The 14,037-nt window shown below is 41.6% G+C and overlaps 1 protein-coding gene across 1 annotated transcript in view; it reads right to left on the reverse strand.

Annotated features, from left to right (window-relative positions):
• Positions 1–1,241: 1,241 nt before the first annotated feature.
• The window catches only part of LOC138584990 (heparan sulfate glucosamine 3-O-sulfotransferase 5), a 97,687-nt gene continuing 84,891 nt past the window's right edge, over positions 1,242–14,037 (reverse strand). The window contains exons 3-4 of the mRNA XM_069657201.1: positions 7,215–7,356; positions 1,242–3,076 (exon numbers count right to left, since the gene is read on the reverse strand). Coding sequence (XP_069513302.1) covers positions 2,146–3,076; positions 7,215–7,321 — 1,038 coding nt within the window. The 5' untranslated portion in view covers positions 7,322–7,356 and the 3' untranslated portion in view covers positions 1,242–2,145. The remainder of the gene's footprint in view (positions 3,077–7,214; positions 7,357–14,037) is intronic.

Raw genomic sequence — 14,037 nt, forward strand, 5'->3', positions numbered from 1 at the left:
GGCAACTCCACTGGTTGCAAAAAGAAGTCAGATTGTATGCATATCGACCAGCAAATTACCCTAATTTATTACCTCAGTAGACATTATTCTCATGAGTTAATGCGTAATTTATACAGCATGATGTAAATTTTGTAATTGATAGTCCTATACACTAATCCGGGGAATTACCGGAAGTTGACAAGCTGCCATTACTGCGGTGCCGTCTCTGTTCAACATCTGTGCGTTTGAATGCAAGCTGTCCTCAGAAGCAAACAATTTTTTACATTTACCGCTACTTTCTTTGTAACTTTACCTTGGACAACGTGGTAAAGGACATCGGGAAGAACCTGTAAAATCATCGACTGCTCTAACAGTCGTGACAAACTTTAACTTTGGAAAAAAAAAAGTGCACAATACACGAGGCTTTACGTCATGGAGAGTCCCCCTGTATGAGACCGGACACTCTACATAGATTCACTCGCCGCACAGAGGACTAAGATATTCTTCAGAAGTTAACTGAGAATATTATATACTATTATTACAGTAATTTTGTCCCTCTCTGAGTGACCTGTAGATGCAGTTTGTTCTTCATTGCCAGGCTTTTATTAAAATGATCTCGTATAACGTTCCTCCTCTAACTAGTTAGCATAAACAAGTAAGAGCTGCATGTAATCATTACAGAGCAGCTGCATCAGCAGAAAAATAGAAAATGCGTGCTGAATGAATATCTGTTAAAAACGTGTTTGTGATGATTAATGCAGCTGTTAATGATTAAGCTAACTACCTAGAAGAAGAATGTTAACGTTATATTACACAGTACTTCATCACTAATATGTGGCGGATGGTCAAGTTTTTCTCCATTATGTAATTAGGCTGTTGTTGTAACTGATGTCTAATATGTAAAATGTAAGTCTAACATCTTTAATCCAACTGACTATGCTGCCGTCACAGTCAGCAGGCAGCAGCAGACACGGAGTGGCCGCTGCAGTAACAGTGGCTCCACAAGATGGCAGTACGCACAAATCGGTCACCGGATTAGTCTATAAAGCAGGGTATGCTTTTCCAAATATGGTCACGTCTTGCTCATAAAAACAAAGATGGCAGCGACTAATGCGAACTTGAGGCTCCAAAAAAGTAGCCCCCAAACCAATGGTTGATGTCAAGGTGGCTTTTTCCACAAATTAAACTATTTCATTTGATCTAAAACAATAAACAATAAAGTTGACACATGTTTACATTTTCTTTTAATTTCACATTTTTTAACAACACACTTATGATACAGAATGAATATTTGCACAGAAACAGACAAAGTCATCATAGAATAAACAGTCGGTTTGACAAGAATCATCAGAGGACACTTTTTTTTTCACTATGGCTTTTTGCCGGGTGTTTCGCAAACCAATGGGAAGCTGCAGGGGCGAGGAAACAACATACTTACATTAAAAACACAAGCTTGAGACTTTAAATGCTTTAAAGGCTTTGTAAATGTTTTGAGTCAAGCTTGAAACACAGATCCTATCCTGATCAGCCTGATCGTCAGACTAGGTCTTGTGTTGGCAATCAAAAGGAGGTCACCCTCTAACAGATTAATTGCTGCATGAATTCAAAATAAATGTGGTAAAAAGTAGGAGGAGCAAACAGAGGACACTAATACATGAGTGTACAATGTTAAAATGACGTCTTGATTGCACATGCAGTTTTGGTCAAAGAAACAACATAATGGAGGAACAAATGAACAATTTTATTTATCAGATGTCATTTTGTCATCTTTTATCATGAGAAAAGCATCACACTTAAAGCTTATCTTAACAGCATGAATGTCAGAGTCTGATAGTCTTTAAAGAGCAACAAAAATAATCTCTTTAGTTAATCACACAGCTCAGCGCTGTTTTTCTTCCTCTTCAAGGGAAACACTGACAGACAGGTGAATTAATTTCCAAGATCAAGTGCTTTGAAGTGACTCTTCTAGTCAAACCATCAAACTGTTTTGTTTTAGTTTCACACGTATAAACAGCATTACATCAAGTTCCTTTTGTATTTGGTCACACTGTCATTCTTGTATTAAATTCAATCAAAGTGCTATTAATATCTGCTGAGATCTCATAGCTTGGCATTAAAAAAACAAACACCAATCCAAGGGCTCCGACTGGAGGAGTCTGAATATCATTATGGCCAGTTGAATGTCCTGCCAGTGATCTGGTAGAACTTCTGATTGAAGGGGTGGAAGAACTTCTGCAGTTTAGTCACCACTGACAGGTCCACCTCTGGATGGATGCGGCCCTTGCTGCCTGCCAGGCACTTGTTGAAGACAATGTTAAATCGCAGACAGTAAAATCCCCTGGTGGCATTAAAGTACAGGTTGTACTGGCTGATCCTCGAGGGGAGGTTGAGGAAGCGCTCGACCAGCTGCAACTCTGGCAGCGGGTCTGTGATGAGGCGGTCCCCGTCCACGATGTGGAACTGCTCCACGGGAAAGTACTTGAGCCAGCGCTCCAAGTGTTTGGTGTAGATGCTGGTCCGCACAGCTTTGTACTTTGTGTTCACCTCGCAGGTGTTGGAGTCGATGGCCAGTGTCTCAAATTTATGGTAGGTCTTGTTTTTGCGCTCTTTGCCCTCCAGCACTTGGGTGTAGTCGGACACGGCTCTAGTGGTGGGCTCACGGACGATGATTAAGAGCTTGATGGAGGAGTTCATCTTGAAGATGCGTTCAGGGACCTCCTCTGTGATGAAGTAGGCAGGGCTCTTCTCAATGGTGATCTGATGAGGGAACGAGAAGGGCATTTTCTCTCTGTACCAGTCGATTCCTCGCGCGTAGTTTTGGTCGTTGTCAAAGAAGTGGATCTCCTGCGAGGCCTTGACCACTGCCGGATGCAGGTTGAGCATCTCCAGCAGGGCACGGGTGCCGCCCTTACGCACCCCGATGATGATGGCCCGAGGCAGCTGCTGGACCAGGTTGTGCAGGCGGATTTGCTCTTTGGTAGCATTTCCCTTGCGAAGTTCATGGAGCAGGCCACGTTTAAACTGCAAGGTTCGGAGAGGGATCTGCTCCGGCACAGTAGGGGGCAGTCTGCTCTCAATGGGGCAAATGGGCTGAAGCCTGAAAGAGAAAAAGCAACACAAGAGACATCATCAGACCTGACACTAGTTTAACTTTTTAAAAGAGCATTTACTACTGGTGTCACATAGGGATCAAACCTTAATCTTCTGGATGAGAGTGTTTCTTTGACCCATCCATTGCCCATGCTTGCAGGACGTTTACAGTGTTAAGAAATGATGCTGAGGCATACCTACAGCTTCATATTTTGAAGCGTTGGGCCACCGACACAGTTGTAGTATATTAAAAGCTATCAGTGTAAAATGGCAGCTCAGGGCGTTTCTATTTGGTATAGGTGCAAGCCCATTTTTAAAGATTGGACAGAGACAAGTTAGCCATTACCTTTGCTTCAAGGTTTATGCTGAGCTGAGCTAATGGCCTTATTACTCTTGTGCTACACATAAAATACACACATGAGAGGGGTATTGATCTTCTTATATCTCTGTCCTGGAAAAACTGAATGACCTAATTTCATAAAATACTGAACTATATCACTCAGAATAGACACTTGTGTTCTACCACTTAATAAAAATCACATGAAACATAGGCCAACACATTTCCTACTGTGTCTTTATTTTTTTAAGAAAACAAAAGAAAAAGACTTTTAACAAAGTTTTTTTCCCCCAATGATTTCCATACAAACTTTGTTGCTGCTCCTCTCATGGGACATTTCTTACCCAGAGCTGGGTCTCTCAGGAAGAGTACTCTAAGTTTAAAATTCTGCCTCAGTCTGGAGATCTGACAGAACCTATCCTCCCAGGTACATGTCTGGGAGGACTCACTGCTTGACGGGCTCAATTTAGGACAAACACGTCTTCATACCTGTGGCTGCCAAAACTTTTTGTCCTCAGAACAGAAAGTTCTTGCCAAGTTCTTAAATTAAGTTTTAAAAACTTATTCAGGTGAAGAATTGCCTACATTGATTCACTTATGCAATAAAGCTCCTACATTAAAGGGTAATTCTAGTACTTTTAAACCTGGTCGTCTTTTATTATGTATATTTGGGGTCTAAATGGGTTGGCGCTGTAATAGCTGCACTGTAATCCTTAGGGGAAAATGTGCCTGATTAAAATATGCCCAATTACTTTCTAAGCTTAATCCAAAAGGCTACTGGACTTGGTTGAGGTTCTTGAAGACGTTTCACCTCTCACCGGAAAAACGTCTTCAGTTCTCAACTGACCGGTGGACTGAACTGGAAATATAAGGTCCTTAACACACCTGGTACTAACATGGTTTACGTGATCGGATCATGAGTGGACAGCCTTAACTACAGGTCTGAACACACCCAGGACGGATTGAAGATCAGATCCGATCACTCAGGCCACATACGGAGGTGGTCTGGGATGCATTTATCCACATACATCTGGTAGTGTGATTTCATTTCTCCTCTGTGTCTCCTGAAACTCTTATTTTTATTTATTTCTCATGTCATTCAGCACGTGTTAACGTAGATTTACAGTGTGTGCATGGAAATACAGACAGATCGTGTCTGTGTTTATTCAGTAAGGAGACTGCATTTAAGTTTTTAATACAGGACGATCCTGAACCGACAAGGGGGAGAGACGGCACGGGTCAGAGATATCATCCACAAGCATTTTATCACAGTTTAAAAATCAAGTGAAACACAGAGCTGTTAGAGGAGCATCAGGCTTCATGATCTAAGTTAACCTCATCACTTTGGTCCTACTCACCCGCTGCCTCCCTCTGTGCTCAGGCACAGCAGCTCTCCCCCTCTCCGTGCTGCGAGTCTGCATCACATTTGTTTTGCATTATATGACATTTTTAAAGTCTTATTAAGGTGAATGAGGCTCCATGTTTATTTGCATACAGAGCGGGAAAGTGCTTACTGAAGACGCATTTAGAGACGCACTGAAATGCAAAGTGTGAATGCTGGTACTTAAAGCTGACCACTTGTGACCGGATCACCCAGGACACATGTTAATACCAGGTGTGTTAGGGGCTTATGTCTCTGTAGGTCATTAGTATGCTAATAGTTGTGTAATCAAGGGTGAATCATCACTGCGAGTCGTTAGTACCCCCTGGTGTTGATGGGTCGTTAGGCTCACATGATCCTGAGTGTGAGTGTGATCTCAGCTGTTTGGGCAGAGAATGGGTTTGGAAAGGAGAAGTGTCTTAACCCCATAGCTTATCCACAGGGGTGCCTCAAGGGTCAGTGCTCGGTCCCCTTCTCTTTTCAATATATACCACCTCACTTGGTGCAATCATTTACTCCCATGGTTTCTAATACCATTGCTATGCAGATGATACCCAGCTCTTCCTGTCATTCCCACCAGAGGACACTACAGCCTTGGCACGGATCTCATCATGCCTTGCCGATATCTCTAAATGGATAAAAGAATGTCACCCTCAGCTCAATCTATCAAAGACTGAGCTCCTTGTCATCCCAGTCAGTCCCTCTATGCAACCACAGATCAATATCCAGCTTGAACAAACTGAAATCATACCCACTAAGTCTGCCTGGAACCTGTGTGTCATAATTGACGACCAAGTCCAGTTGCCTTTTGGATTAATCTTAGAATTACCATGACCTGGATGACAGAACCTTCACAGACATGCCCAATTACTTGTTTTTCCCACTGACAGGCTCAGATTGTTATTCTAACTTTGTGACAACATAACAGAAACAGAAAGGATCCCTACAGGGAGAACGACCTTTTGTCAAAGAGTAAGGGCCTGTGTCCACTAACAGCATCTATTTTGCTGGCAGCTTCTATTTTCTGAACAAAATCATTGCAGTTCAGCGTTTTCAGTGCTCAGCGTCCTCAGTGCAAAAATGCCCTCGGCATCAGCTGTTTTTTGTTGCTGCACTCATAGCAATTTCAGTTAAAAATAGTTCAACTCTAGGAACTTCTCCCTCACCAACCAATCAAAATCAAGAAGGGTCAGGATTTACAATATCAACTTTGTCAACAACAATTGTGGCAAGTATTCAAGCAAATATTAAGCATAAAGAGCAATTTAAAACTGACTTAACGGTCACTACTAAGGGAAGTGGAAGTGCTGCGATACAACTTTCGTAGCCTATCAATAGTAAGCATAGGTGAGAAGCACTCTGAAATTAAGGTTGTGGTTGCTGCCAGGGCAAAAACAAGGGCCATAATGGACACAGGCCTTAAGAGTCTTCTTTTTGAAACCAGAAATAACACATTGCTGTCTTCAAAGCCACCAGATTCAATTGACAAAAAAGAGAAACTAATCATAGTTTCATGTCTACCACTGCTCGATCTGTCAGTGTTTTTGTTGTTAACACCAAAGTCACCCAACAATGCAAACAATCTAACCAGTCGGGGCAGCGAAGAAAAGCGTCTCCCAAGTTCTTCTAAGTAAAGTATGTTTTTGTCAATTATGTCTTGCTGCTTTGAACAAGCGTGGTAAGGGCCCGATCAGACAGAACTCATTTTAGCAGCTGGGGGCTTTTTTATCATTGTTTTCAATGAGATGCTTTTTGTGCGCTGTTTTTGCGTTGCAGAGCGCCTCACCTTTCTCCGCTCTGTGCGCCTCGCTTTTTTGACAAATCGCTCTGAGCACCTCGAGTTGGAAAAAACATCAATTCAAAGAAGAAAAGCGACCGACATCATGGGGTTTTTTTGTCATTGTCCAATCGGATGAAAGGAGAGGCTGGTCTTCTGTCAGTTTACAATATAACAGTTAGGTTAATGACGGCTAATGATTCAGGGGTTGCCTTAACAACAGTAGAAACTGCTCTTTTTTTTAACTGCAGGCTTCAACAAAAAAGGTAGTGCGGTGCGCCTCACGTTTTACAGCCTACAAAATGTGCTCTGTCTGATCGGGCCCTAACACTGTTCCTTGCACAAACAAAAAGGTCTATCTGTAGGGGTTTGGTTGTTGAATGTAAGGGGCATAAAAAAGCACTTAAGGGGATGTGCTTTGATTCGCCGCATTTGCCAGCATGTATTCATTTGCAGCCATTACTGGGGCAATATTAGAACAGTTGTATCCATTTCTCATTTAGACACAAAAATATGTTAGAAATGTGGCCCAGATAAATAAAATCCTTTATTTCTCCTTTAATCATTAATATAGTGTGTTTAATATTAATCCGGATCATTACGTGAGTTACTTTAAATAAAAGTAATGTATCGTGACAGTGATGACTCACCTATCCAAGGTCCCAACCCTGGCCACGAGATAGAGGACACTTCCGATAGCAAGGCTGCCCAGAACGAAGAGCTTCTGTCTCAGCAATGCCTGCTGTTTGAATAGCATGGCCCTCCATCAATCTTCAGGACTGCGTCTTCAGCCTGCAGAGAGCCGAGCACATAAACCACTAATCACCAGGGGAAGAGAGACAGCCTAATGTTTATTAACACACACTCAATCAAGTCTTACAAGTGATTAAGCCACACTCACACACGCCTGGAAAGTGCTGCAGTACCATTAGAGGAAATGCTCAGCCACCAACCACCACTTTGTTACATTTATTTATTTATTTCTGCCAACTCCAGAATCTGATTTGATCTAATGGAGAGGCGTGCTGTGAGGCCCAGCTCTGAGACGGGGATGTGTTATATGAAGTATGAGCGCAGATTAGCATTTTGGCTTGAAAGAAAATACTGTTGGTCAAATAGTCCCCCTCTGTATGTGCCAGACTGAAGTTCACCATCCAGTCGCTAACTTCATTTATCTTCCATTAGTGGCTGAACAAGTACAGTGTATTTCTTCATTGGTGCTGCTGCTAGAAGACACACACATAAGACTGTACTATATCCAGATATATGCTTCTCCATGTTTGGTTCTGACTCTGGGGACCGAAAGGAGACCTGTCCCTGACGACCTGAGGGGTCGGGATAGTTCCTACTGTGTCAGTCGATCACAAATGTATTTTGGCCCTTGACCATTCAGCACTTTGTAAACCAGCAGTCATATTTTGAAGTCTATTCTCTGACAGACAGGGAGCCAGTGTAAAGACCTCAGAACTGGAGTGATGTGATCTACTTTCTTGGTCTTAGTGAGGACTCGAGCAGCAGCGTTCTGAATCAGCTGCAGTTGTCTGATTGATATTAAGGCCTGTAAAGACACTGTTACAGTAACCAAGTCGACTGTAGATAAATGCACCAGTTTTTCCAGATTCCTTTAATCCGTTATATATTCTTGAGGTGATAGTAGGCCGACTTTGTAATTGTTTTAATGTGGCTTTGAAAATTCAGGTCTGAGTCCATGACTACGCTGGGATTTCTGGCTTGGTCAGTGGTTTTCAACACTAATGACTGAAGGTGTGCGCTGACTTTTAATCGCTCCTCCTTAGCTCCAAAAACAACTACCTCAGTTTGCCTTTGTTCAACTGAAGAAAATTATGGCACATCCACTCATTGATTTGTTAATGCATTTAACTAGTGCTTGTATGGGGCCATGGTCCCCTGGTGACATTGTGATGTAGATCTGTGTGTCGTCTGCGTAGTTATGGTAACTACTTTTGTTGTTTTCCATAATCTGAGCCAGTGGAAGCATGTAGATGTTAAACAGAAGAGGCCCAAGAATGGAGCCCTGGGGCACTCCACGTGTAATTTTTGACTGCTCAGATGTGAATTTAACTATAGACACAAAGTAGTCCCTGTCTTTTAAATAAGAACCAAACCAGTTTAGTACTGTGCTAGAAAGTCCAACCCAGTTTTCCAGCCGGTCGTGTAATATGTTGAGCTGTAATGCCTGCAGCGTAATCTCTCGGGGAAAATGTGTCCGATCAAAATAAGTCTACTAAAAGTTCTTGTTTTTATTTTGAAAATAAAAAATGCAATTCTTTGTTTAGTAAAATCTAAATTCATTTTTCATTAAACACCATCTGTTTATTTAATATGGGTCAATATTCTAGGCTGGTTTAAAGCATTTTTTGGTTTGACAAGAAATCTCCATCTCTGACGATCTGCAAATCACAGTTACATTTAAGACAGTGTAGACAAAAAAGGTTGCAGATGGTCTCATTTCTTTGACCTTGAATTTTTCTCTCTCCTTTGGGGAGGAAAATACTGGGGCAGAGATTGAAAGAAATGTTTGTCTCGCTGTAAATAAAGAAATGAGTTTCCTCAGTTCCCTTCCTGCATCTGCAAGTTCACCACAGTGTGACCGGGTAAATCACATCATGCACTATTACAAAAGGGCCAGCTGCACTCTAATACAGCCTCTAAAACTGCCGACCATTACTAATAGAGCAGGTCGTCTATAGAGCATCTCATAAACAGGTAGGGAGAGCTTTTGACCCCAGTGTGACCCCAAAACATTTCACTCATATTGCCTCATGGAGAGTTCTGAAGGGAGACCAGCAGAGCCATTGCAATTTCATCAGTCTGACAAAGCAGAAGAATAAAGTCAGTTAGCCAGAGGCCAGCCGTGCGTTTGTGGAGTCCCATTTAGAAAAGAGATGTTTTTTTATTACAGTCTGTATCTCTGAAGCAAGCCGGAGCTGTAAATTCAATTGTTTCCAAAGGACATAAAATCTGTTCGGTATTATTTATCGGAAAGGCACACCATAACCCACCCGTTTGATAATTAAGTTAACCACATGCTCTCAGAGGATATATGTTTTAAGAAAATCTTTAGAATAGTAGCGCTAACAAAAGACAGAAATAACATGCAGCTATACCGTTTACCTTTAAGATTTAAAGAAACCATTTCCTTCTTTTGTTGTTTAATCCCGAACAATAAATGTCACATGCTTCATTCAATGCACTTGTCAAAACAGTCTTACTTGATCTCGTCAGAACAGAAGCTAATGGTGTCTTATGTTATCTAAATGTTAGCTAAAGTTAGCAAATGTTAGCCGACAGATCATGCTGTGTCGGTATGCACATTTATTGACTTTTCTCTTCGTATTCGTATGGTATGGATGGAGGCAAGAACTCATGGACTATGGTCTGACTATGAGATATGCCTCTGGGAAGGATGGCCAACTTCTTGATATTTCCGGTTTAAACAGCGTTTAGTGATAAACAACTTACAGCTACTTCCTTCTCTGTGCGCTGCATTGTTTACAGTCCAGTTAGCAGCTTTAGAAGCAGCCGTGTGTTCAGGTCAAAGTGAAGTGACAATTTTTCCTGCATACGCCGCAGCCTGCAACTACTAACAGACTACAAATGGAAACCAGAACAATTCTCATACCAAAGTCTGGTCTTGTGTGTATACATTCTACATTTTTATGTAGAATAGTAAACTTCTCACATTTTACTTCCACTTTTTTTTTTAACATTTCTGACTTAGGTACCAAAATTTAAAAAAAAAGTGTAAAATAAGGCTCCTTTTTTCGGTAAGAAAATGTTTTGCAGGCTGACATGACAGCTGTCCCTGGCAGATTTAGCGCTTCCACTTTTCCAGCCCCCCCTCTTGTCCACAAATGGCAGTCCACAAACCAATGATTGACCTCCACTTTTGATACACATTCAATGGTCAGAGCCGACAAAATCCCTCTTAATGGCAAGTGGAACAACCCAAAAGCTGACTAGACTTGCTGTAACTACAACAGGACAATCACAGTTGGGTGTAGGGCTTGACAAAGGTTAATTTCACAGTGGTTGCTGTTCAGGAAAATAACATAGTGTGTTGTTTTGAAGGCTAAACAGTCAAAGGAAACTCTTCTGGATTGTATCAACAGAGTTTCCATTGACTTCCATGACCTACAGAGATTCATAACAGCTCTCATCAGACCCTCCTCTGTTGCACTAATGAATACAGAGTATCGCCTGCTACATGTTCTTTATGACTTATTTATAACTCTACACAGAAATTAATTGTTTGCCCTGTCAAGGAGCTTCAACCAGAACACCGAGAGCACAAGAGGATGCTGGTACAGAAAGATCAATTATGGAGCATTTTCATTAAGTATGCACTGGGCCAAAGAGAGTCTACATTTGCTCTGGCTATCTGTCTGAGTTCATCTCTGCATATTTGACTGCCTCATACAGTTAGAGAGAATCTTTATACCTTAAAGCAAACAAAAGTCCAATTTTTCTCGACCAGAACATGGAAGTTATTTGTCTTGTCTTTAAAGCTGTCATGATCTAAAAAATCCCTTCTAGTGCTTCAAGACAGAACAAATTTGATCAAATAACTAAAGACAGAGCAGAACTGCTGGGAGAGGAAATGGTCTTTATGAAGCAGAGAGCATGGATCTCAACGAGGGATAAAATGTACCCAGAGATGCTTAAGATTGAGGTCCACTGTCAGAAATGCAACATACGTCGATTGGCCCTGTTAGTCCGATCAGAAAAATCACACCTGAAAAGTTACTTACATTGGGTGGGGGGGGTGTTTTTCTGATTCAGCCTAGTGCACAGTTTCAGTACAAAACACTGTATTCAGATGCATGTTTGAAAGTGCTCCAGTAGATTTCTTCATCTTGCAGCAACAAAATGGGCTATAATGACTCCAAGGAAACCTTTAGGGGAACATGCGTCTGATCCAAAGTGACCAAGAGGAAGTCTTATAGAGTGTCCACGTCCATAAGAAAGGTTCGTCCTCCGTGGACCATACATGTGGTCAGTAAAGTTCATGACGATCCTCGAGAGTTTCATGAGAGATTTATATTGCTTGTGTCAAGTTTGTCAAGTGACAATAATTGATGGTATTTAGGAAATATCAGAAGATCGGTACACATGAAAGGATTTATCCAACAGGAACTATGAATGGAGCAAGCAACCTGCAAGGTTCATTCAGGCAACTCGAGCTGCACTGATTTCACACTTGACCTGCGTCATTCTCCACAATCACCTGACAAACACTTCCTCCTAAGTGGCATTCTATTCGAGCTGCAAGATTTCCGCTCCCTCTCTCTGCTCTGTCATTGCCACCGCTGCCCTGCACCAGTGCTGCTCTCATACTTTCAGCCCCAGCACCACCCCAGCATCCACCTGCAGCTCCGGCTAGGTTTAAGATATGAACTCATCACTTCTCAAACTTCTGCATGTAAAATAAATCTGTGAGGAGTGATGAGGTCGGAGCCTCGACGGCGAACACAAGCTGTGTTCTGCTGCTGCAAGAAACATTTCAAACTATTACAAACTTGAGTTGTTTGACTGAAATAACATCATTTATTTAATAGGCAACAAGTCATCCAACCCATAAGACCACTTACAGATTGTAGTTCCTACACTCACATATGAACAAGTTGGTTAGGTTTAGAAGAGAGATTTAGGATGTGTTAGAAAAGAATGCTTTTTACAGTTTGCTAAATTATGTACGTTCGCATCATGTATGTGGCCTAAGCTTTGTTAAATTTATAATTTGATGCCGGAATTGTTTTTACTTAAAAGCAGTCAGTGTTTTGTTTTACACAGGACTTTGGTCTCCTGAGTGGAAGTCTTTTTGTTGTGTGACCCATCCATAGCCCCCTATCACCACGCCAAAGGGACTTTATCACTCTTCATCAATGGACGTTCGTCTTTTGTTTCTTCATAACTACTACAGACATGAAAGTTAGCCTTTTAACTATAAGCTAAATATGGGTAGTAATACAATGTAGTGAAATAACAAATGCAGGGTGCAAAGGCAGGGCTGCCAGGTCTGCGGTTTTCCTGTGGAATTGGGCTACTTTTGAAGTGTTGCTTTGGACCCTGTATGAGGCCCTTTAGAGACGCGAGGCCTGTGCGGTTGCACACTTCGCGCAGCCTACGCGACAGTTCTGCCTATACTGCTATACTGCTGTATTTTCAGTGTGGGGTTCTGTTTAAATTAATACGGTTAAAAATACTTTTACAAAAATGTTGTGCAAAGTAGAAATTTTGACCTAAGACTTTGGTGTATCACAAAATCTTACGGTACCATGAAACTTAGAGGTCGGCGTGCGTGTGCATGACATGTTCATTTTCATTTTCAATGCATGAAAACAGATGACAGAAAATCTGAGAAGCATCTGCAGTTCTCAGCCTAAACACACGGTGAAAATGACTTGTGATGAGTCCTATTGATCTCTGCCAGTTATATTAACATCTCTTCCTGTAGTAAAGGTCACAGGCATGGAGAGTAAAGTAGGTCAACACTTCCGGTATGTTTTTTCAAAGTAAAAGCCCGATCTGGAATTCTGAAGTGTTTCCCGGGCCGTTGTTGTTGGTTTTTTTTTTACTTTATTTGTAACTTTTCCAGGAAGTTATTTGATGGATAAAGTCACTCACAGGCTCCTTATTGCGGTTCCTGCTTAATTTTCTTTGAAATAAAAACATAGTCATAAGTCTCCCGCAGGCCATAAGTATATATGTTAGTAAAAATAAATAAATAACATCATGTTACAGACGTAACTTGGGTGCGATCTCTCCCTTGCTAGCTCTCCGTCTCTCTGTCTCAGCTCATAAGGTTGTTTTCTCTTCGGTTAATTAAGGTCCCGTTTCTAATGTGAATAAGATCGTTTTCTGTTCAGACCAACCCACGGAAACCTTTAACTCAAAGACCAGAAACTACCCCTGGATATGGCAAACAGCCAGGTAAAGTGATATATATATACATATATATATGTATAATATATACATTTGTTTTGCCTAATTATTATTTACCGTTGCACAGACACCTCTTCATTCATTCCTGAATATAATAAATCTAAATGACATTTATAAAGCGAACATATTCAAATTGTTTATGTCCTTTATTAAAGTAAAGTCATGTAGAAAGACAGGCCGGGCAGGATCAGCCCAGCTGAAGCCGCAGCCAACACATAGCCTGTGTGAAGACCTTGACGGCACGAACCAGAGCCGTCACACACACGCCGCCGACACGCACACACCACGCTTCTAGTGTGAATCAGGCCTTATAGGTCTGTAGTCACACAGTGTCAAACAGCATCAGTATCTTTGCTGCGTGTGGGCTGAAAACAAACATGGTGACTTCAGAGGCCATGATTCAATAATCCAGCTCTTGAGCTTGTATTGTTACACCCCTCTTTGTCACTTAGCCTGTCGGGAGGACACAACTACTATCTGCTGCTCCTACTGGCTGTATGTTAACAA

This window comes from Semicossyphus pulcher, unplaced genomic scaffold (genome assembly GCF_022749685.1).
Source record: "Semicossyphus pulcher isolate SPU_LCO1_2020_fin unplaced genomic scaffold, fSemPul1.0.p SCAF_11, whole genome shotgun sequence".
NCBI lineage: Eukaryota > Metazoa > Chordata > Actinopteri > Labriformes > Labridae > Semicossyphus > Semicossyphus pulcher.